This window comes from Pempheris klunzingeri, chromosome 2 (genome assembly GCF_042242105.1).
Source record: "Pempheris klunzingeri isolate RE-2024b chromosome 2, fPemKlu1.hap1, whole genome shotgun sequence".
Taxonomy (NCBI): Eukaryota; Metazoa; Chordata; class Actinopteri; order Acropomatiformes; family Pempheridae; genus Pempheris; species Pempheris klunzingeri.
This window is the reverse complement of record NC_092013.1, coordinates 21,239,313-21,263,430: the sequence shown is the minus strand read 5'-3', so window position 1 is coordinate 21,263,430 and position 24,118 is coordinate 21,239,313. Positions and strand designations below refer to the sequence as shown.

Below are 24,118 nucleotides of genomic sequence, written 5' to 3'. Positions count from 1 at the left end.
CTGCGATAAAGTCCCCTTCAGCAACTTGACAAATATTGCAAATTTTCAAAAAGTTGGTGCTCAGCAAACTAATTAAATAACTTTCGGTAAATTGACCAAATTGCAAAAATGGGATTACTTAGAATTTGCATGTGTGATATTTGCTTTGTTTAATTTCACAGATTTTTCAGGTCTAATGACATTTTGCCTTTGAAAACAGGGCACAGAGAAAATTGTTGAGCATTGATACCCCACAGATCAGTGCTTTGCCGAAAGAATGGGACTCAAATGAAGTATCACATGTGACATAATGATTCCAACAATAATATAGGTTTTTCAGGTATTTCAATGAAATAGGTGATTTCTCTGCTGTTTTCCTTAACTTCCAATGTGAAAATATGATCCTGAAAGTGTGTTTAGGTACATGCCTTGATATCCCTTAATGGTCAGAGTGTGGGAAAACTCTGGAGAGCAGAGTTTAGCATGATTACCATCCTCAGCCCCACCAGCAGCCGACTATTCTCCAAAGGGCTTTGGCACACTTCAAGAAACAGCTGCCTCAACCTCCCACCCTCATCTACAGAGCTGAACATTTACTCCAGCTGCTGATTCAAAGACAAAGTTATGATCGGATGGTCAAAATGTCTGACATTAACTGGAAGTTGACGAAAATTATTTTTGGAACAAATTTTGCTGGTAATATATTTATGAAACCATCAGGTTGATCAAACTGTGACAGTCGGCCAATGGAGATGTTTCCCCTCCAGATGGTTGGTGACGTCAGCCTGTGTTCCTACTACAGCACACGTCCACTATCAGTCACAAAAGCTCCATTCAAAGTCCTTTGTTGCTCATTGACCACAGCATTCAGGGAGTCAGTGTGGGAAACTGAGAGCAACTTTCTACCCACACTGACTCCAAGACACCAGTCAGAAGACTGTGCTACATCTGGACAGATAAAACACTGTTGTTCTGAGGTGTTTTCTAATAATCATGGACATCACATTGTTTTTACTATCTGACACAACTGATCTCCAAAATATGGCAATTTATTTGGTTTAATAGTTAAACTAAAAAAGTCAAATCATGTTAAATTAAGAGTTTAACTGAACTGTCAATACTGAATGAAGAATAAATGACATTTAATAAATACTGAAAGCAATGACATCTGTAAGATTTTAGGTTATGGCACAATAAAAGCATTTTAGATGCAAAAATCTATTTGCACTGATTATTATTATTAATCTATGTAAGGTAAATTACAGAACTTTTTCTCCTAGATGTGATCAACTGTCAGTCTCCCACGTGTGTGATGGGATGATGAGCGTGTGCTCAGTCAGAGTCATTGATCCCAGCATCAGGCAGCAGATCTGCTCTCTCTACAGGGTCACCACTTTCCCAGATTCACACAGAGCTCTGTGAGTCTCTCTCCATCACCCCCCCAGTCCTCCACCTGCTCCCCCGAGATTTAACCATTGTCCCTTGGGCAATAAAACCATTAGGCGTGTGTAATCTCTTATTATCTCAACAAGCTCTCTGATTGGCTGAGACTGTGAGAAACTCCAGCCAGACCAAGACCCACACATTCATATGGAGATGTGGGACTATAAATAGGAGGGATGAAGCCAGCAGAGATCAGATTCTCTCTACAGAGACCTCTACAGCACAGACATCCAGCCATGACTCCTACAATCACTGCAGCAATGACCAATTCTCAGGAGCTTCTCACTCTGACCCACAAGGTAAACTCCAGATTCAACAAGATTTAAACACCCTTCATCAGATGTCGTCTGTTTTATTCTAACTCTATACTCCAGGATGAGTTTATTAATGACTTTGTTCTTCTTTCTGCAGATCAGAAAGCCTCTGGTGGAGAAGTTACGCAGAGAGAGAATCAACAGCAGCATCGAGCAGCTCAAGTCTCTCCTGGGTCCAGAGTTCATCAAACAGCAGCCAGACTCCAAGCTGGAGAAAGCAGACATCCTGGAGATGACAGTTTGCTTTCTCAGACAACTGCAGCAGCAGCACCAAGCTGTGGACTCAGCAGCTGTTGATCAGGGCTACTCCAGGTGTGTCCAAGAGGTGGAACACTTCCTGTCCAAGGAGGACGTGAAGACACAGTCCCAGAGAAGACTGCTGAACCACTTCAACACGCTGCAGTCTTCCTCTGATAAGAACCTGAGAGAGGCTGATTTCTCTCCTCTGAGCTCCTCAGTCCACACCAGCATCACTAAAGACAAGAGTCCAGTCACCAGCGCCCCCTGGAGGCCGTGGTAGACACCTACAGACTGGAGACACCAGCAGACACACTGAGACGACCACATTGGTCAAAGATTACTGGAAATGAGTTCTATGGAAGTTAATGGACTTGTTCTTCTGTATGTACAGAAGGTTGTATTTAGTCTGTTGTTCTTTGAGCAACATGACATTTCCTAAGGAAATGACAGCAGCAACATCTTTCACATGAAGAAAGAGAAAATCCTGTCATGTTGCATGAAGCCAATCTGATTGCATCAGCAATTATTATTTCTCACTGTGCTTCATGTGTTGGTAGGATATGTTATGATAACATTTGTTATCCTTTGATTGTTATTGATCATTGTGATCAAAAACCTTAAATTGTCCTTTTTATGGACATGTTGTCATGATGGACTTTATGTCACTTTAATCTCTGTGATTAGTCAGAATTGATCTGTTGTAAGATCCAGATGTTTATCTTTTTCTTCTGAAAGGTTTAATTAATGTCACAATTTTCCTGTGATACTTTTATGCTCATGTTTTGGTAAAACATAATGTGATGGTGACATTTGTTACCTCTTTATCAACAATGATCTTTTGGATCAAAAAATGTAATAGGACATTTTATCATAATAGACTTTCTCTCATTTTATGTGATTGTTGGAAAAATGATCTGTTTTAAAGATCAATATGTTTATCTTTTTATTGTAAAAGGTTTGTTTGATGTCACAGTTTTCCAGTGACAATGTATCTTTTACATTTTGAGATTCAGTTGAATTTAATAGTTATGAAGAACAATGTGATCTGTTGTAAGGTCAGTTTTTACTGGGCTATTTTTGTCTAATAAGTGCAAATGTGTTGATCCAGTGTGAAACTAATATGAAAGGACAGTGAGCACTGTGTGCTCAGATACTGTAAATCGTTTGTCTTTTATGAAGACAGCTCTTCCTTTACTCTCTCTGAGTACAGTGTGTCTTGTAGAAATCTACAAGTTGTTGTTGTGATGCATCATCACTTCTAGTTGGAGCTTTCTTACTTCATGTGGCTCATTGTGACTTGCTGAATAAACAAACACTGCAAGCTGAAGAATTTTGTGTTCTCATGTCGTTGTGTCATGGTTATCCACTTTACTACAATGACAGATGGTCTCTACCTGTTGTTTTCATTTTCACTTAATGATGGAGGCCTCCATGATTGTTCCTACCTCTGACTGAGAAATTCAGATAAAATTCAGCACACACAGTCATTGTCATGTTATCTTTAACATACCTAATCAGTGTCAAACTAAACAGAGGGTGGTTCAATTAAGACCTTTGATGAAGGATAATCAATATTATGTCATTCTATTTATATGGAGTGACTGAGGTCACCAAAACAAAAGAGAAAACTTACACTAAAAAAAAAGACATTTGGTGCACCATTATATAAGTACAACTGACAGTTTCACATGTTTTCCTGTAAAAAATGAAAGGTAATAATTTCCCACTTTGAAGACGTCAGACATTGTATCTAATGTGCTGCATTATAGGACACACTTCTATTGTTGGTCCAGTGAAAGGACAGAGTGTGGGAAACCAGAGGAAACTCCCTCACAGAGCCCTGTGGGACAATAGATCCAGACCTTTGCCCTGAAGAGACGCAGATCAAAAGGGACTCTGGCTCCAGAAATAGAAACTTGTTTAAATCATTAATTTGGTTGTAAATGTACTTCTGATATAAATCAACACCTTTTAGAATATTGTTGTTTCATCAAGTGAGATCAAATATTTTCAGTACAAAGCCTGAAAAAGGTTACACTTTGTAGGTTAACCTATTTAAAATATCATAGCATAAGAATTTTGTAAATTTTACATAATACCATATTTCTCAGAATAACAGTCTCATGATATTTGGGGCTTTGAACAGCAAACAACTGAAACACAAACTAACTGCACATGATTGACATGCTGAGAGGATATTTAATAAAGAGAATCATCTACACCACTGGGCCTGAATATACATTGAGCAGAGCAGAATATGAACATGAAAATTTGGCATTTTGGAACATAAATTAACCATCCATGAGTATAAACTGTGAGCTGATTATTTTTAGTTTTCCTTTTGCCTGAGCTAAGTTTTGGTTTTGCTTAATTTTCCACTTTTCATTTTAATAGCTAATTTTTAAGGGACACCCTCCCTCTGCTGTTGGCTCACACACTGCTCGTACACAGGATCCTCAAAGAGTCCATTTGCAGAGGGGCACGTTCCTGTTTTCTGCTAATGGACGGAGTGTGGGAAAGCTCTGGAGGGCAGAGTTTAGTGTGAATGACATCCATCCCACCAGCAGCCTCTTCATAATTCTCCAAAGGGATTTGGCACACTTCAGGAAACAGCTGCCCCCCAGGAATCCTCCCACCCTCATGTGTAGAGCTGAAACTTTGATCCAGGCGATGCTCAGCAAAGAGGCATGATTATGACTGCAGGTGTAAAATATGGTATGATGATAAGTGGAAACATGAGAGGATAATGATTGTCGTGATATCTTATAGCAGATTGTTCATCGAAACTTGAAATTTCACAAACAGTCAGAACCAGCCAATGGCGTCCTTTCCCTCCAGATGGTGTGTGATGTCAGCTCTGTTTCTATAACAACACCCAGCAGCATCTGTCACAGAAGTCCCTTTGTGGTTCATTGAACACACCATACAGGGAGTCAGTGTGGGAAACTGAGCGCAACTTCTTACTCACCCCGACTACAAGGCACGTGTCAAAAGACTCTGCAGCATCTGGACAGCAGCAAAGTTATTGTCTTCACTTTATTTTAAATGGAATAAAATAGGCACCACAATGATTTCTAATCATAGATCTAATATTACTGATTGGCAAAAACATTTTGAAAGGAAAATGTAGAAAAAATTATGAAGTACCTTCATAACTTCATTGTTAGACAGAGAAATATTAATTTATCAATTCAAAATAGATGGAGTTCACCTGCTACGTTTTAAATTTTGGCTCAGTTAAAAGGGCTAAAAAAGCATTTGCTTAATTTTCACCTCAAATTCAGTCCTAAATATATTTCATACATTACATCATGAGCATTATTCTCCCACGTGTGTGACGGGATGATGAGCGTGTGCTCAGTCAGAGTCATTGATCCCAGCATCAGGCAGCAGATCTGCTCTCTCTACAGGGTCACCACTTTCCCAGATTCACACAGAGCTCTGTGGGTCTCTCTCCATCACCCCCCCCAGTCCTCCACCTGCTCCCCCGAGATTTAACCATTGTCCACTGGGCAATAATAGCTTTTAGTGTGTGGCATTTCTTATTATCTCAACAAGCTCTCTGATTGGCTACAAACTGTGAGAAACTCCAGCCAGACCAAGACCCACACATTCATATGGAGATGTGGGACTATAAATAGGAGGGATGAAGCCAGCAGAGATCAGATTCTCTCTACAGAGACCTCTACAGCACAGACATCCAGCCATGACTCCTACAATCACTGCAGCAATGACCAATTCTCAGGAGCTTCTCACTCTGACCCACAAGGTAAACTCAAGATTCAACAAGATTTAAACACCCTTCATCAGATGTCGTCTGTTTTATTCTAACTCTATACTCCAGGATGAGTTTATTAATGACTTTGTTCTTCTTTCTGCAGATCAGAAAGCCTCTGGTGGAGAAGTTACGTAGAGAGCGAATCAACAGCAGCATTGAGCAGCTCAAGTCTCTCCTGAGTCCAGAGTTCCTCAAACAGCAGCCAGACTCCAAGCTGGAGAAAGCAGACATCCTGGAGATGACAGTTTGCTTCCTGACAAAGCTGCAACAGGAGAACCAGCAGCAGAGAAGACTGCTGAACCACTTCAACACGCTGCAGTCTTCGTCTGATAAGAACCTGAGAGAGGCTGATTTCTCTCCTCTGAGCTCCTCAGTCCACACCAGCATCACTAAAGACAAGAGTCCAGTCACCAGCGCCCCCTGGAGGCCGTGGTAGACACCTACAGACTGGAGACACCAGCAGACACGCTGAGACGACCACATTGGTCAAAGATTACTGGAAATGAGTTCTATGGAAGTTAATGGACTTGTTCTTCTGTATGTACAGAAGGTTGTATTTAGTCTGTTGTTCTTTGAGCAACATGACATTTCCTAAGGAAATGACAGCAGCAACATCTTTCACATGAAGAAAGAGAAAATCCTGTCATGTTGCATGAAGCCAATCTGATTGCATCAGCAATCATTATTTCTCACTGTGCTTCATGTGTTGGTAGGATATGTTATGATAACATTTGTTATCCCTTGATTATTATTGATCATTGTGATCAAAAAACTTTAACTGTCCTTTTTATGGACATGTTGTCATGATGGACTTTATGTCACTTTAATCTCTGTGATTAGTCAGAACTGATCTGTTGTAAGATCCAGATGTTTATCTTTTTCTTCTGAAAGGTTTTATTAATGTCACAATTTTCCTGTGATTCTTTTATGCTCATGTTTTGGTAAAACATAATGCGATGGTGACATTTGTTACCTCTTTATCAACAATGATCTTTTGGATCAAAAAACGTAACTGTCTTTTTTAAGGACATTTTATCATAATAGACTTTCTCTCATTTTATATGATTGTTGTAAAAATGATCTGTTTTAAAGATCAATATGTTTATCTTTTTATTGTAAAAGGTTTGTTTGATGTCACAGTTTTCCAGTGACAATGTAACTTTTACATTTTGAGATTCAGTTGAATTTAATAGTTATGAAGAACAATGTGATCTGTTGTAAGGTCAGTTTTTACTGGGCTATTTTTGTCTAATAAGTGCAAATGTGTTGATCCAGTGTGAAACTAATATGAAAGGACAGCGAGCACTGTGTGCTCAGATACTGTAAATCATTTGTCTTTTATGAAGACAGCTCTTCCTTTACTCTCTCTGAGTACAGTGTGTCTTGTAGAAATCTACAAGTTGTTGTTGTGATGCATCATCACCTCTAGTTGGAGCTTTCTTACTTCATGTGGCTCATTGTGACTTGTTGAATAAACAAACACTGCAAGCTGAAGATTTGTCTTGTCATGTTGTCTCATGTTTCAAATGATGAAAGACAGACTGTCTATACATTTTTACTTACTTGATAGAGGCCTCTATCATGGTTCTTTCATTTGATTGAAAAATTAAGATACAATTCAACAAACAAGCAATTGTTCACCCATGACATACCTGTGTCATGTAAAACTATACTTAGTAATGTTCTTCAATCCAGACTTGTGTTGAAGACCAATTATCAGTTATGTTACTCCCGTAGTAGGTCAGGGCATCAAACCAAATGAGAGAAAATCCATTTCAAAGACCTGTTTAAGTTAATCATGCTCCTTATTAAAAAGGTTAAACATTGTATCTAATATGCTGCATAATAGGACACACTTCTATTGTTGCTCCAGTGAACGCAGTGAAAGGACAGAGTGTGGGAAACCAGAGGAAACTCACCACAGAGCCCTGTGGGACAATAGATCCAGACCTTTGCCCTGAAGAGTCATTTTATATATTGAGCCAATATTTCTTGCACAATGTAGTTAAACTAGGTAAGTTAACCTTTTAAACATATTCAAACCTAACAATCATGTTAACTTCTCCTAACACAAAGTTTGACAGAATGAAAACCTCATCATACTCAGTCTTTTGACAACAAACAGCTGAAACACAAAATACTGCACAAGGCATACAGGCTGAGAGGCTGTTTAACACGGAGAATATGTTGACTACCAGGCCTTGAACGACATTGCAAGCAAACAAGATTTAACATGACCAAATTACTTACACAATTAAATCAACCACCAACACACTTTAGAAAACCAGTGGTGGAATATAACGGAGTACATTTACTCAAGTACTATACTTACTTTACTGTAACTTACTTTAGTAGTTATTGTTGTACGGAACGGGACTGGCTGAACCCACAATGCAGACGGACACAGAGACACTGGTTAGGAGATTGGTAAATTTATTTGTAACCAGGCAGGTGGTAGTAGCAGGGAAGAGCAGGCTGGTGGAGTGAGGGACTGGACCGTGGTGGAGACCGGGGGGAAGCGGGCAGGAGAAGAGGGAACCGGGCTGGAGTGGAGACCAGGAGGGAGCAGGCTGGAGATGAGACGAGGGACAAAGACAAAAGCTAGCACAAGGAAAACTGGAGAAAAGGAGCCAAGAGTTACCATACGGGAACAGACAATCTGGCAGTGAGGGAGAGAGTGAAGCAGGCTTATAAAGACAGGGGAGGAGGAGGTGGCTGATTACTGATGAGGAACAGGTGTGTGATTATTGCAGGTGTGTGGGTGGATGACCGGGAGTAACCCTCCTGACTCTGCTCCAACAGACAGGGGGAGACAAAAAGACACAAGAGGGAGAGAGACAGCAGGATCATGACAGTTATTTAGCCCTTTCATGCATAGAGGTCACTACAGTGTGCAGCTATTCAAAATGTTTTCTTGTATATGCATGAGTTTTGATGGCATAGTTGCACATCAGCCACTACAGTGGATGCTACAGCCTCATCTCATACACTGCTACCCAGTGGGAAGCCATTGCAAGTGAAAAAAAAGAGTGAAACCAAGATGGTCAACAGACAGCCAGAAACACCAAGTTGCTCATTTTTCTTGCAGGTAAGAAAAATATGGGGACATCAAGTAACTTCTAAGGAGTGATGCAATTGCTAAATTTTCCAAGTATTGATTTTATATTGGGAGGAAATAAGGATTAATCACATGTCCACTGAAGTGCACATCATGCATCACTGGCTATATTTCAACTACTGGACATGTAAATATATCTTTATAAAATTTGGGTTGGAAAAAAAAAGTTCTTGTTTTTTATACCTAAAGATGAATAAAAACACTTAATAAAAAAATCCTGGTTATCATAATTCATGCATGAAAGGGTTAAGGTGCTTGCACTTTACTTGCGTCTTTTCATCTCATGCAGGTTTCTATTTCTACTCCGCTACATGTCAGAGGGACATAATGTTTTGTTATAAATTAATCCACATGACCGTGTATACAAGTGCAGGTGAATCACTTGACAGAAAAATAACTGCCGACTATTATGAAGTCATTTTTCCTGCACAAAAACATTTCATGTTTCCAGCTTAACAATTCAATTCAATTTCAATTCAATTTATTTTGTATAGCCCAATATCACAACAGAGTTGTCTCACAGTGCTTTACAAAGTTCACTGAAGTGTAAGCGAACAAACAATCTAATAAAGAGTCCAGCAGTCAATGAGGCCAATGGATCAGTCCGATGGATCAGTCTGATGGATCAGTCCGATGGATCGGTCCGAGGCATCACCTGCCCTTTATGACCCTCCTTCTTCGGGAAGGAAAAACTCAAAAAACCCAGTGGGAAAAGAGAAACCTCCGGGAGCACCACAGTGAAGGACAGATCCAGCTCCCAAGGACGGACAGGCTGTAGCCTTGGACAACGCACATCCATTGGCTGATGGAGAACCACATCAGCAGGACCAGGACCAGGATCCACAGGAACCCGAGGACCACATCAGCAGAACCAGGACCAGGATCCACAGGAACCAGAGAACCACATCAGCAGGACCGGGACCAGGACCCAGTGTGGACCAGGACAAGTGTGATGATTTGGTGCTTTTACATTCAATCATTTAACTAATCTACACTTATTTTACAATACTTTAAAAGTTTGTGCTGTTGTTTGGACAAAACTAGCAATGTGGAGGTGCTACTTAAGGCTCTGGGTAATTGTGTCGCAATTTCTCATAACATGCCGAAGTTTTACAAACCAAACAATCAGTAGACTAACTGAGAAAATGATCATCAGATTAATCCATTATCAAACTGACTATAGTTAAAAAATTAACTTACCTTGACAAATTCCAACAGTATGAGTAATAATAATCATCTAATGATATATTAACATAACTGGTACGAGGGACATTTTTCTGCTTTGATTACTACTTTAAATACTTTCAGCACATTTTCCTGCCTATACTTACATACTTTTACTTTTGCATTGGCACTTTAACTTGACAAAAGGATTTCAGCACTGCAGTAAACAAAACATTCACAACACACCAAGGCCATACTTCAACAGCACGGACAGCGACATTTCCCCAGAAGTCCCAAACAACATAAAAATGTTACAGCCTTGCAAGACAATAAAGCTGTTGGTCTAAAATAACCCTTCAGTGTACCAACAGTGAACTTTACTCACAACTGGCACCCGAGCCGTTGGGGTGTTAGCTTCGCTGTGGTGGAGTTTCTTCATTTTTACTTTTGTCTCGTCCGCTCGTTCCTCAGGTGCTGCACCACCTGTCCTCCCTGCTACTGCTGTGAACTTTGACTCACAAGAAGTTTAAAAGGCCATCTTCTGGTGTTAGTTGTTGACGCTGGTTAGAGATCTTAATTTTGGCGCCTTATCCAGAATCCACTTCCTGTCACATTAATTATGACCCCAATAAACAAAGAGATATAATGAAAAATTCCGCCTTGATGTTCAGACCCAGACACATAACATGCTAATCGATTCATCTACTGTTTAAAATGTTATTTTATTAATTCTAATTTTCATATATTGCCTTTTTAATTGTTTTTTAAGGGACACCATCCCTCTGCTGTTGGCTCACACACTGCTCGTACACAGGATCCTCAAAGAGTCCATTTGCAGAGGGGCACGTTCCTGTTTTCTGCTAATGGACGGAGTGTGGGAAAGCTCTGGAGGGCAGAGTTTAGTGTGAATGACATCCATCCCACCAGCAGCCTCTTCATAATTCTCCAAAGGGATTTGGCACACTTCAGGAAACAGCTGCCCCCCAGGAATCCTCCCACCCTCATGTGTAGAGCTGAAACTTTGATCCAGGCGATGCTCAGGAATGAGGCAGGATTATGACTGCAGGTGTAAAATATGGTATGATGATAAGTGGAAACATGAGAGGATAATGATTGTAGTGATATCTTATAGCAGAGTGTTCATCGAAATTTGAAATTTCACAAACAGTCAGAACCAGCCAATGGCGTCCTTTCCCTCCAGATGGTGTGTGATGTCAGCTCTGTTTCTATAACAACACCCAGCAGCATCTGTCACAGAAGTCCCTTTGTGGTTCATTGAACACACCATACAGGGAGTCAGTGTGGGAAACTGAGCGCAACTTCTTACTCACCCCGACTACAAGGCACGTGTCAAAAGACTCTGCAGCATCTGGACAGCAGCAAAGTTATTGTCTTCACTTTATTTTAAATGGAATAAAATAGGCACCACAATGATTTCTGATCATAGATCTAATATTACTGATTGGCAAAAACATTTTGAAAGGAAAATGTAGAAAAAATTATGAAGTACCTTCATAACTTCATTGTTAGACAGAGAAATATTAATTTATCAATTCAAAATAGATGGAGTTCACCTGCTACGCTTTAAATTTTGGCTCAGTTAAAAGGGCTAAAAAAGCATTTGCTTAATTTTCACCTCAAATTCAGTCCTAAATATATTTCATACATTACATCATGAGCATTATTCTCCCACGTGTGTGACGGGATGATGAGCGTGTGCTCAGTCAGAGTCATTGATCTCAGCATCAGGCAGCAGATCTGCTCTCTCTACAGGGTCACCACTTTCCCAGATTCACACAGAGCTCTGTGAGTCTCTCTCCTTCACCCCCCCAGTCCTCCACCTGCTCCCCTGAGATTTAACCATTGTCCCTCGGGCAATAACAGCATTCACGGTGCTGCATCCCTTATTGTATTCCTGAGCTCTCTGATTGGCTGAGACTGTGAGAAACTCCAGCCAGACCAAGACCCACACATTCATATGGAGATGTGGGACTATAAATAGGAGGGATGAAGCCAGCAGAGATCAGATTCTCTCTACAGAGACCTCTACAGCACAGACATCCAGCCATGACTCCTACAATCACTGCAGCAATGACCAATTCTCAGGAGCTTCTCACTCTGACCCACAAGGTAAACTCCAGATTCAACAAGATTTAAACACCCTTCATCAGATGTCGTCTGTTTTATTCTAACTCTATACTCCAGGATGAGTTTATTAATGACTTTGTTCTTCTTCCTGCAGATCAGAAAGCCTCTGGTGGAGAAGTTACGCAGAGAGAGAATCAACAGCAGCATCGAGCAGCTCAAGTCTCTCCTGGGTCCAGAGTTCCTCAAACAGCAGCCAGACTCCAAGCTGGAGAAAGCAGACATCCTGGAGATGACAGTTTGCTTTCTCAGACAACTGCAGCAGCAGCACCAAGCTGTGGACTCAGCAGCTGTTGATCAGGGCTACTCCAGGTGTGTCCAAGAGGTGGAACACTTCCTGTCCAAGGAGGACGTGAAGACACAGTCCCAGAGAAGACTGCTGAACCACTTCAACACGCTGCAGTCTTCCTCTGATAAGAACCTGAGAGAGGCTGATTTCTCTCCTCTGAGCTCCTCAGTCCACACCAGCATCACTAAAGACAAGAGTCCAGTCACCAGCGCCCCCTGGAGGCCGTGGTAGACACCTACAGACTGGAGACACCAGCAGACACACTGAGACGACCACATTGGTCAAAGATTACTGGAAATGAGTTCTATGGAAGTTAATGGACTTGTTCTTCTGTATGTACAGAAGGTTGTATTTAGTCTGTTGTTCTTTGAGCAACATGACATTTCCTAAGGAAATGACAGCAGCAACATCTTTCACATGAAGAAAGAGAAAATCCTGTCATGTTGCATGAAGCCAATCTGATTGCATCAGCAATCATTATTTCTCACTGTGCTTCATGTGTTGGTAGGATATGTTATGATAACATTTGTTATCCTTTGATTGTTATTGATCATTGTGATCAAAAACCTTTAACTGTCCTTTTTATGGACATGTTGTCATGATGGACTTTATGTCACTTTAATCTCTGTGATTAGTCAGAACTGATTTGTTGTAAGATCCAGATGTTTATCTTTTCTTCTGAAAGGTTTAATTAATGTCACAATTTTCCTGTGATTCTTTTATGCTCATGTTTTGGTAAAACATAATGCGATGGTGACATTTGTTACTTCTTTATCAACAATGATCTTTTGGATCAAAAAACTTAACTGTCTTTTTTAAGGACATTTTATCACAATTGACTTGTGATTGTTGTAAAAATGATCTGTTTTAAAGATCAATATGTTTATCTTTTTATTGTAAAAGGTTTGTTTGATGTCACAGTTTTCCAGTGACAATGTAACTTTTACATTTTGAGATTCAGTTGAATTTAATAGTTATGAAGAACAATGTGATCTGTTGTAAGGTCAGTTTTTACTGGGCTATTTTTGTCTAATAAGTGCAAATGTGTTGATCCAGTGTGAAACTAATATGAAAGGACAGCGAGCACTGTGTGCTCAGATACTGTAAATCGTTTGTCTTTTATAAAGACAGCTCTTCCTTTACTCTCTCTGAGTACAGTGTGTCTTGTAGAAATCTACAAGTTGTTGTTGTGATGCATCATCACCTCTAGTTGGAGCTTTCTTACTTCATGTGGCTCATTGTGACTTGTTGAATAAACAAACACTGCAAGCTGAAAATTTTTGTGTTCTCATGTTTTGTGCCATGTTTCAAATGATGAATTAGAGACTGTCTATACATTTTAATCCATTTTCACTGATTATTGTTCCATTACTGTTCCCACCTTTGATTGACAAATCAAGATACATTCCAGCACACGTACTAATTGTTCATCCATAACATTCCTGTGAAGTGTAAAACGAAGCACAGTTGTGTGGTTCAATCAAGAGTTTTGACAAATGGGGATTATCAGTGTCATGCTAATTTATACAGAGTGAGTCAAATCATCAAACCAAATGACGAAATATACATTTCAGACATTTTTGGTGCACCAGCATTTTGACATAATTGTCAGTTTCAGGTGTTTTAATGTAAGAACTTTGAAGTTAATCACGCTCCTCATTAATTAGGTCAGACATTGTTTCTAATGTGCTGCATTATAGGACACACTTCTATTGTTGGTCCAGTGAAAGGACAGAGTGTGGGAAACCAGAGGAAACTCCCTCACAGAGCCCTGTGGGACAATAGATCCAGACCTTTGTCCTGAAGAGACGCAGATCAAAAGGGACTCTGGCTCCAGAAATAGAAACTAGTTTAAATCATTAATTTGGTTGTAAATGTACTTCTGATATAAATCAACACCTTTTAGAATATTGTTGTTTCATCAAGTGAGATCAAATATTGTCAGTACAGAGCCTGAAAAAGGTTACACTTTGTAGGGTAACCTGTTTAAAATATCATAGCATAAGAATTTTGTAAATTTTACATAATACCATATTTCTCAGAATAACAGTCTCATGATATTTGGTGCTTTGAACAGCAAACACCTGAAACACAAACTAACTGCACATGATTGACATGCTGAGGATATTTAATAAAGAGAATCATCTACACCACTGGGCCTAAATATACATTGAGCAGAGCAGAATATGAACATGAAAATTTGGCATTTTGGAACATAAATTAGCCATCCATGAGTATAAACTGTGAGCTGATTATTTTTAATTTTCCTTTTGCCTGAGCTAAGTTTTGGTTTTGCTTAATTTTCGACTAGCTCATTTTTAAGGGACACCCTCCCTCTGCTGTTGACTCACACACTGCTCGTGCACAGGATCCTCAAAGAGTCCATTTGCAGAGGGGCACGTTCCTGTTTTCTGCTAATGGACGGAGTGTGGGAAAGCTCTGGAGGGCAGAGTTTAGTGTGAATGACATCCATCCCACCAGCAGCCTCTTCATAATTCTCCAAAGGGATTTGGCACACTTCAGGAAACAGCTGCCCCCCAGGAATCCTCCCACCCTCATGTGTAGAGCTGAAACTTTGATCCAGGCGATGCTCAGGAATGAGGCAGGATTATGACTGCAGGTGTAAAATATGGTATGATGATAAGTGGAAACATGAGAGGATAATGATTGTAGTGATATCTTATAGCAGATTGTTCATCGAAATTTGAAATTTCACAAACAGTCAGAACCAGCCAATGGCGTCCTTTCCCTCCAGATGGTGTGTGATGTCAGCTCTGTTTCTATAACAACACCCAGCAGCATCTGTCACAGAAGTCCCTTTGTGGTTCATTGAACACACCATACAGGGAGTCAGTGTGGGAAACTGAGCGCAACTTCTTACTCACCCCGACTACAAGGCACGTGTCAAAAGACTCTGCAGCATCTGGACAGCAGCAAAGTTATTGTCTTCACTTTATTTTAAATGGAATAAAATAGGCACCACAATGATTTCTGATCATAGATCTAATATTACTGATTGGCAAAAACATTTTGAAAGGAAAATGTAGAAAAAATTATGAAGTACCTTCATAACTTCATTGTTAGACAGAGAAATATTAATTTATCAATTCAAAATAGATGGAGTTCACCTGCTACGTTTTAAATTTTGGCTCAGTTAAAAGGGCTAAAAAAGCATTTGCTTAATTTTCACCTCAAATTCAGTCCTAAATATATTTCATACATTACATCATGAGCATTATTCTCCCACGTGTGTGACGGGATGATGAGCGTGTGCTCAGTCAGAGTCATTGATCCCAGCATCAGGCAGCAGATCTGCTCTCTCTACAGGGTCACCACTTTCCCAGATTCACACAGAGCTCTGTGGGTCTCTCTCCATCACCCCCCCCAGTCCTCCACCTGCTCCCCCCACATCTAACCATTGTCCGCTGGGCAATAAGAGCTTTTAGTGTGTGGCATTTCTTATTATCTCAACAAGCTCTCTGATTGGCTACAAACTGTGAGAAACTCCAGCCAGACCAAGACCCACACATTCATATGGAGATGTGGGACTATAAATAGGAGGGATGAAGCCAGCAGAGATCAGATTCTCTCTACAGAGACCTCTACAGCACAGACATCCAGCCATGACTCCTACAATCACTGCAGCAATGACCAATTCTCAGGAGCTTCTCACTCTGACCCACAAGGTAAACTCCAGATTCAACAAGATTTAAACACCCTTCATCAGATGTCGTCTGTTTTATTCTAACTCTATACTCCAGGATGAGTTTATTAATGACTTTGTTCTTCTTTCTGCAGATCAGAAAGCCTCTGGTGGAGAAGTTACGCAGAGAGCGAATCAACAGCAGCATTGAGCAGCTCAAGTCTCTCCTGGGTCCAGAGTTCCTCAAACAGCAGCCAGACTCCAAGCTGGAGAAAGCAGACATCCTGGAGATGACAGTTTGCTTCCTGACAAAGCTGCAACAGGAGAACCAGCAGCAGAGAAGACTGCTGAACCACTTCAACACGCTGCAGTCTTCCTCTGATAAGAACCTGAGAGAGGCTGATTTCTCTCCTCTGAGCTCCTCAGTCCACACCAGCATCACCAAAGACAAGAGTCCAGTCACCAGCGCCCCCTGGAGGCCGTGGTAGACACCTACAGACTGGAGACACCAGCAGACACACTGAGACGATCACATTGGTCAAAGATTACTGGAAATGAGTTCTATGGAAGTTAATGGACTTGTTCTTCTGTATGTACAGAAGGTTGTATTTAGTCTGTTGTTCTTTGAGCAACATGACATTTCCTAAGGAAATGACAGCAGCAACATCTTTCACATGAAGAAAGAGAAAATCCTGTCATGTTGCATGAAGCCAATCTGATTGCATCAGCAATCATTATTTCTCACTGTGCTTCATGTGTTGGTAGGATATGTTATGATAACATTTGTTATCCCTTGATTGTTATTGATCATTGTGATCAAAAACCTTTAACTGTCCTTTTTATGGACATGTTGTCATGATGGACTTTATGTCACTTTAATCTCTGTGATTAGTCAGAACTGATTTGTTGTAAGATCCAGATGTTTATCTTTTTCTTCTGAAAGGTTTTATTAATGTCACAATTTTCCTGTGATTCTTTTATGCTCATGTTTTGGTAAAACATAATGCGATGGTGACATTTGTTACCTCTTTATCAACAATGATCTTTTGGATCAAAAAACTTAACTGTCTTTTTTAAGGACATTTTATCACAATAGACTTTCTCTCATTTTATGTGATTGTTGTAAAAATGATCTGTTTTAAAGATCAATATGTTTATCGTTTTATGGTAAAAGGTTTGTTTGATGTCACAGTTTTCCAGTGACAATGTAACTTTTACATTTTGAGATTCAGTTGAATTTAATAGTTATGAAGAACAATGTGATCTGTTGTAAGGTCAGTTTTTACTGGGCTATTTTTGTCTAATAAGTGCAAATGTTTTGATCCAGTGTGAAACTAACATGAAAGGACAGCGAGCACTGTGTGCTCAGATACTGTAAATCGTTTGTCTTTTATAATCTAAAATGTATATTTTAGTAAAATATAATACACTGGTGACATTTGTTACTTGTTTATTAACAACGATCTTTTTGGTCGAAGAAACTTAATTGTCCTGTTTATGGACATGTTGTCATAATATGTTTATCTTTTCACTGTAAAAGATTTGTTTAAAGTCACATTGTCACAGTTTTTCAGTGACAATGTGACGTTTACATGGTTCATTTCGTTACTTTTTATGTTCAGTAAGCACAAATCTTCTGATCCAGTTTGGATCTGTGTGCTCAGCACTGTGTGCTCAGATACTGTAAATCGTTTGTCTTTTATGAAGACAGCTCTTCCTTTACTCTCTCTGAGTACAGTGTGTCTTGTAGAAATCTACAAGTTGTTGTTGTGATGCATCATCACCTCTAGTTGGAGCTTGATTGTCAATAAAACACTGTCAAATCAAAGTTTTGTCTTCTCATGTTATTTTTTCCCACCGTCTTTTAATAATGTTTAAAGAATTCACTTTGGACCTTCTCAGCTCTGCTCTCATTTGGTCATTTTAAAACCCTGCATCTCAGTGTGATTGCATTTACTGATTAGTCCCATGACAATACATGTCTTATTATAATACCCCCCCCCCCCCCCCCCCCCCCCCCCCGCCCCAACCCCTCCCTTTCACAAGTACTTTGAAGGATAAAAGTATTGAACAAGATAAGCAGGTAACTATTGACCTCCTTCAAAGATTTTGTTTTTATGCACATTAAAACATAGCATATAGAATAAAAATGATAACTACTAATGACTATAATAGAAATTATTGTAATCAATTTCAGCATCGACAGAAGTGAACTTACTAATATTTGTAATTCCAATTAAAAAGCTCAATGAATGTCATCCATGTACATTGTTTTCTTTACACCACAGAAATGGAGAAAGAGAGAGAGGTCACTGAAAAATTAAATGACAAAGAGTGTTGAATTTGATTGATGACATTTATATTTGCTCAACTTTTTCAAAAGTAATTTACGAAAACACAGCGGAATTTCATGCAACATTTAACCGCCATTAGCATGCACACATACTGCAGACACACACACGCGCGCGCACACACACACACACACACACACACTGGCTCTTAATCATGGGGTGTTGGGGGGGGCGTTTGTAAATCTTTGTGCAGCTTGCAGACTTCCTACAAACTACATTTGATGGTGCGTTCAAGTGAGTTCAAGACAACCCGTGAAGTCATCAGTGAATTAACAGAACCATAAATAAAAAAGAAAAACTCAATCAAGTTCAGTGAAACTGAAGTCGATCAGATGTGATGATCTGTGCCAGAGACCAGTTTTTTTTCCAAACAGAATCAGAAGCAGTTCTTACAGTTCTCTACATGACCTCCGTCAGCACGCCAAGACGACTGCAGGCTGATAATCAGGTTCAGGTGTGTCTCCCTCCCTGCTGATCTCCCCTCCATCTGCCCGAGTGTCTGTCTATGAAGGGGCTCAGGTTTCCCCACCTCCCCTCCTCTGAGCTCCCACGGCTCCCTGCGCCGGGCTGAACGTGCCCCGGTCACACGCCCTCCTCTCTCTCTCTGGAGCTGGAAAAGCAGCGACACACGGCTTCCCACACTCCTGTATGCAGCCTGCTCAGCTGCCAGCACAATAGAAGTGTGTCTGCTCTCACAAAGCCTCGGGACTGTTCTCAGGCAGGAAGCCACTTCGCAGACAAGCCATCTGGTTCAGCTGTGACACACTGCAGAGGCACACAGAGGCCGAAAATCTAACTTTTTGAACATGATTACGGCTTTTGGCTCTGTTTTTAAGAAGTATTTAGTCTGCAAGTATTATAAAAACACTACTACTGGGGGGTTTAGTGAATGTTTTAATGACAGAGATGATTAAAAGTTTTGTTGTAAATAAACATTAACATTGAAGAAGAGAGTGCACAGTCCACTCATCTCATCAAAGACAGAAAAGGATAGCGGTAGTATTTCCTAAAGTGTTGTACAGTTCAGTGTTTTTAATTCTTTTCAGTACAAAACAGAAACTTTGTCCATGATTTGATTTTCATTGCATGAGAGTGTCTGCTGATGCCAGTGAGGCATTACACTGTTGTTTAGTTTAACGTGCAGTGTAACATTTAGCTTTATTTTCATTTCATAGTCCTTGATTCGTGTCTCTAAGGAGTCTTTCCTCAGTAGGAAAAATGTTCTCGTGTCCACTTGAGGAAAAACGTTTTCCCACTGACCTCGCTGATGTATGGCATACAGATAAAGCGTCCCACCTGTTCTCTGTGACAGGCATTAAATTCACCCTATTGTCCCGAGCTCTGAGCCTCCTGATTGGCTGAATAGCAGAATTTTATGCAGGATGAGCGTCATAAATGCAGGGCAGAGACGCGGACCGTCAACAGAGACGTCCTCTTGAACCTTTGAGGCAACAGCAGAACCACAAGAAGCAAACCACAAGGAGAAATGGCTCTCTACGCAGACCTCGCTCTTCAGGACACCGTGAAGGAGCAGCTCTTTAGGTAAGCCAAAGCTTCGTTTCTTTAAATTTACTCTTCTATTTCTGCTCTAGTTGCTTCTCTTGTTCATTTCTTGTTACTAAACAAACAAAATATGAATAAAAGCCATGACTTTTTTTCCCTCTCAGGTGCAAACTCCACATGTTGGAGAGGAAATGCTGCACAGGAGTGGAGAAGCTGAAGGCTCTGATCGGAGAACACCTGCAGAATGGGATCCCCGTGGCGGACATCCTGGAGAAAACAAAGTCCTTCATCACCCTGAGAAAAGCCCTGCTGTCACACAACGGCTACTCAAAATATTCGAGGGACATCTTACGCCTGTTTCCTGATGCAGAGGAAGACTTGGCCCCGCTGTGCTTTTAATGGCGAGGAGGAATGGACTCAGTGAAGCTGCACTAAAACGAATGCAGTTTGTGACGCACAGATTGTAGTCTACAGAGCCCTCATGTGAGCCGGTTTCATTTTGGCTTCAGCGGTAGCCAAAAGGATGAAGACCGGACTCAGAGGCAAAGGAGAAGACTGACTGAGAAGAAGAGTCAGTGGCTGAATTGTTAAAACATGTTATGCTGCTATTTGTGGGATTTATAACTCTGCTGGTTGTATTCTTTTGTTCTAACCAGACAGCAGAAGACAAATCCCGTCTCTTACTGTAACTATGCAGGAATTAGTTGCTGATATTGTAATATTTAGGACCACAATGTTTTAGATGATTTCATTTCATCTTAAAAGTGTTTTATTGAAGAAGTGCAGCAAAATCTGCTTGCAATTCTAACCTAAACAGAGCAATATCAACCTTTTGTCCTTGTGGAAATATTGTAAAGATTTATATTGTGGGATTATAGTTTGCATACCGTGTCTTACTGCCTTGTTTCAAGGTATAATGTCATATTCTTAAACACCCACCTTTTTTTCTGAAAAGGGACTTGTTATTGTTTTGTGTATGCCATGTATGCATATTGTGCTTTATTCACCGTTTTTGTTTTTACTCATCCAAAGTGGATTGACATTTGTTTCGGTACTTCTTCAGATTTCAAGAAAATAAATATGAAAGAGATGCAAGTCTTTTCATGTCACCTCATTTAAGTCAATTTTGTGCAATACAGTGCTATCAAAAGGCTTGATGTTATGCTATTTGAAAAAAATGTGAGGGGAAAAAAGGTAAAGAAATTGAGAACTGCATCAGTACAGTCCTATACTCTAGTGATAATTACTTTAACCCTTTCATGCATAGAGGTCACTACAGTGTACAGCTATTCAAAAGATGTTTCCTTGTATATGCATGAGTTTTGATGGCATAGTTGCACATCAGCCACTACAGTGGATGCTACAGCCTCATCTCATACACTGCTACCCAGTGGGAAGCCATTGCAAGTGAAAAAAAAGAGTGAAACCAAGATGGTCGACAGACAGCCAGAAACACCAAGTTGCTCATTTTATTCTGTTCAAATCTTCTGTTAAAAAAAGACCCTTGCAGGTAAGAAAACTATGGGGACATCAAGTAACATCTAAGGAGTCATGCAATTGCTAAATTTTCCAAGTATTGATTTTATATTGGGAGGAAATAAGGATTAATCACATGTCCACTGAAGTGCACATCATGCATCACTGGCTATATTTCAACTACTGGACATGTAAATATATCTTCATAAAATTTGGGTTGGAAAAAAAAAAGTTGTTGCTTTTTATACCTAAAGATGAATAAAAACACTTAGTAAAAAAAAATCCTGACTGAGGTTATCATAATACATGCATGAAAGGGTTAAAAAGAAAAATGGTGGTTCAAGTTCAACGAGTGCTTTTTAAACACAGTGAACAGCAGCGTTACCTCCTCCATGACAGACCCTCTGCTAACTGTCTGCCACCAGCACACGTGCACAGGCAGGAGACACCTAGAGGGAAAAACCTGAACTAAAGAGTATAGAGACATTCAGATGCTTTAATAAAGGCCACATGTGGTTCACTGAATGGTACGATGAGAATGTAAATAATGTGGATCACACACATCGGCCTTCACCAGATCACAGGCCGACACCTATGGGAGACATCTTTCCACTACCACAGTCAAAACACCAAACGAGGCAGCACCCTTTAGAAAAAGGGTGTCCATCACACCATCACGCTGATACTTACAGAGATGTAATGAATCTATGCTGAACACATGCATGAACACAATACTCAGACACTTTCTGTTGGTTTGTCTGTTATGTGACACCATATTTGGCATAACAGACATCGCAGATGTGAGGTGAGCTGGAAGCTCACAGGTTTGAACCAGCAGCTCTCTGACTGTCTACCTTAGCTGCCATACTGTCCATCATATGTTTGTGACATTCTTTGGTGATGTGGAATCTGTGTGTAACAAAGACCAAAACCTTCTAATCCCTTTCTGACCACATGAGGAGTGGCCACTTTTACCAAAAAGTTATGTTACTGAGAAGTTTGGCTGCTATTCATACATGCTCACCGTGTTATCCTGCTGTTTTAGAGTGGATTTTGAAGTAAACTGAAGATCTGGCACTTTATGTCCAGTGATGTACATTGGTAGCTGATAAAAGTGAGACAAAGCAAAGTTTCTGTTGTTTTTCTGATTGTTTTATTGCGCATCACTTGGCTTGAAGAGATACATTCATGTTGAGACTTTTTCCAAACAAGTCCTTCATTGAAGGTATGCGTGCTCTCGCTCACAGAGTTATAAAACAGCACATTTGTATCGATGATTTTTTTCATACACAAAACTCATCTGCTAAAAATGCAGATAAGGGACATTTCAGTCGAGAGAGTGTGTGAATATCATGAATATCATGTGAATATCACATATAAATCTGAAACATGTACAACATGATTAACCGTGTCTCCTAAATGGAGAAAAGGTACATACATCATTGTCAGCGATGACAATATATAAGCATTCCCTTTGGGAACGTTTATGTTTACTTCACAGAGTAACACCAGAATCAGAAATAAGTACTTTTGAAATATAAAAGTATTCAAATTTGTCTGCAAATATCACAGAAACACAGAATCTGACCTTTACAAAAGGCAGTAAAAGTGAAAAGTTACAGTAACATACGCAGCAACGCTTCAAACCAGAGACTAGAGTCCAGTTATGAGTCCAGGGGCACATGTACAATCGCTTGTTCAACATTTAATTGCTGAACGCCACTTTTGTACAAGCCATTAGATGTCTACCACGGCCTCCAGGGGGCGCTGGTGACTGGACTCTTGTCTTTAGTGATGCTGGTGTGGACTGAGGAGCTCAGAGGAGAGAAATCAGCCTCTCTCAGGTTCTTATCAGAGGAAGACTGCAGCATGTTGAAGTGGTTCAGCAGTCTTCTCTGGGACTGTGTCTTCACGTCCTCCTTGGACAGGAAGTGTTCCACCTCTTGGACACACCTGGAGTAGCCCTGATCAACAGCTGCTGAGTCCACAGCTTGGTGCTGCTGCTGCAGTCGTCTCAGGAGGCAAACTGTCATCTCCAGGATGTCTGCTTTCTCCAGCTTGGAGTCTGGCTGCTGTTTGAGGAACTCTGGACCCAGGAGAGACTTGAGCTGCTCGATGCTGCTGTTGATTCGCTCTCTACGTAACTTCTCCACCAGAGGCTTTCTAATCTGCAGAAAGAAGAACAAATTCATTAATAAACTCATCCTGGAGTATAGAGTTAGAATAAAACAGACGACATCTGATGAAGGGTGTTTAAATCTTGTTGAATCTGGAGTTTACCTTGTGGGTCAGAGTGAGAAGCTCCTGAGAATTGGTCATTGCTGCAGTGATTGTAGGAGTCATGGCTGGATGTCTGTGCTGTAGAGGTCTCTGTAGAGAGAATCTGATCTCTACTGGCTTCATCCCTCCTATTTATAGTCCCACATCTCCATATGAATGTGTGGGTCTTGGTCTGGCTGGAGTTTCTCACAGTCTCAGCCAATCAGAGAGCTCAGGAATACAATAAGGGATGCAGCACCGTGAATGCTGTTATTGCCCGAGGGACAATGGTTAAATCTCAGGGGAGCAGGTGGAGGACTGGGGGGTGAAGGAGAGAGACTCACAGAGCTCTGTGTGAATCTGGGAAAGTGGTGACCCTGTAGAGAGAGCAGATCTGCTGCCTGATGCTGAGATCA

The 24,118-nt window shown here is 40.4% G+C and overlaps 5 protein-coding genes across 5 annotated transcripts; 4 read left to right on the top strand and 1 right to left on the bottom strand.

Moving 5' to 3' along the window:
- Window positions 1-1,598: 1,598 nt before the first annotated feature.
- LOC139215775 (transcription factor HES-5-like) lies at window positions 1,599-2,256 on the top strand. Its single transcript, XM_070846812.1, has 2 exons — window positions 1,599-1,721; window positions 1,834-2,256. The coding sequence occupies exons 1-2, from the start codon at window positions 1,599-1,601 to the stop codon at window positions 2,254-2,256; spliced, it is 546 nt and encodes a 181-aa protein (XP_070702913.1).
- Window positions 2,257-5,622: 3,366 nt separating this feature from the next.
- LOC139217679 (transcription factor HES-1-like) lies at window positions 5,623-6,190 on the top strand. Its single transcript, XM_070849074.1, has 2 exons — window positions 5,623-5,745; window positions 5,858-6,190. Exons 1-2 carry the CDS (start codon window positions 5,623-5,625, stop codon window positions 6,188-6,190), a joined length of 456 nt encoding a protein of 151 aa, XP_070705175.1.
- A 5,853-nt stretch (window positions 6,191-12,043) lies between these two features.
- Window positions 12,044-12,701, top strand: LOC139215665 (transcription factor HES-5-like). Its single transcript, XM_070846700.1, has 2 exons — window positions 12,044-12,166; window positions 12,279-12,701. The coding sequence occupies exons 1-2, from the start codon at window positions 12,044-12,046 to the stop codon at window positions 12,699-12,701; spliced, it is 546 nt and encodes a 181-aa protein (XP_070702801.1).
- A 3,332-nt stretch (window positions 12,702-16,033) lies between these two features.
- On the top strand, window positions 16,034-16,601 carry LOC139217572 (transcription factor HES-1-like). The gene is made up of 2 exons (XM_070848924.1): window positions 16,034-16,156; window positions 16,269-16,601. Exons 1-2 carry the CDS (start codon window positions 16,034-16,036, stop codon window positions 16,599-16,601), a joined length of 456 nt encoding a protein of 151 aa, XP_070705025.1.
- Window positions 16,602-23,188: 6,587 nt separating this feature from the next.
- LOC139211693 (transcription factor HES-5-like) lies at window positions 23,189-23,846 on the bottom strand. The gene is made up of 2 exons (XM_070842024.1): window positions 23,724-23,846; window positions 23,189-23,611 (listed from the first exon to the last, which is right to left on the bottom strand). The coding sequence occupies exons 1-2, from the start codon at window positions 23,844-23,846 to the stop codon at window positions 23,189-23,191; spliced, it is 546 nt and encodes a 181-aa protein (XP_070698125.1).
- Window positions 23,847-24,118: the final 272 nt, after the last annotated feature.

Excerpts from the sequence above, each read along its gene's own strand:
- LOC139215665 (XM_070846700.1), top strand. The coding sequence starts at position 12,044 with ATGAAGCCAGCAGAGATCAGATTCTCTCTACAGAGACCTCTACAGCAC. Across the intron at positions 12,167-12,278 it reads TTCTCACTCTGACCCACAAG|ATCAGAAAGCCTCTGGTGGA; the intron begins GTAAACTCCAGA and ends TTCTTCCTGCAG.
- LOC139215775 (XM_070846812.1), top strand. The coding sequence starts at position 1,599 with ATGAAGCCAGCAGAGATCAGATTCTCTCTACAGAGACCTCTACAGCAC. Across the intron at positions 1,722-1,833 it reads TTCTCACTCTGACCCACAAG|ATCAGAAAGCCTCTGGTGGA; the intron begins GTAAACTCCAGA and ends TTCTTTCTGCAG.
- LOC139211693 (XM_070842024.1), bottom strand. The coding sequence starts at position 23,846 with ATGAAGCCAGTAGAGATCAGATTCTCTCTACAGAGACCTCTACAGCAC. Across the intron at positions 23,612-23,723 it reads TTCTCACTCTGACCCACAAG|ATTAGAAAGCCTCTGGTGGA; the intron begins GTAAACTCCAGA and ends TTCTTTCTGCAG.
- LOC139217679 (XM_070849074.1), top strand. The coding sequence starts at position 5,623 with ATGAAGCCAGCAGAGATCAGATTCTCTCTACAGAGACCTCTACAGCAC. Across the intron at positions 5,746-5,857 it reads TTCTCACTCTGACCCACAAG|ATCAGAAAGCCTCTGGTGGA; the intron begins GTAAACTCAAGA and ends TTCTTTCTGCAG.
- LOC139217572 (XM_070848924.1), top strand. The coding sequence starts at position 16,034 with ATGAAGCCAGCAGAGATCAGATTCTCTCTACAGAGACCTCTACAGCAC. Across the intron at positions 16,157-16,268 it reads TTCTCACTCTGACCCACAAG|ATCAGAAAGCCTCTGGTGGA; the intron begins GTAAACTCCAGA and ends TTCTTTCTGCAG.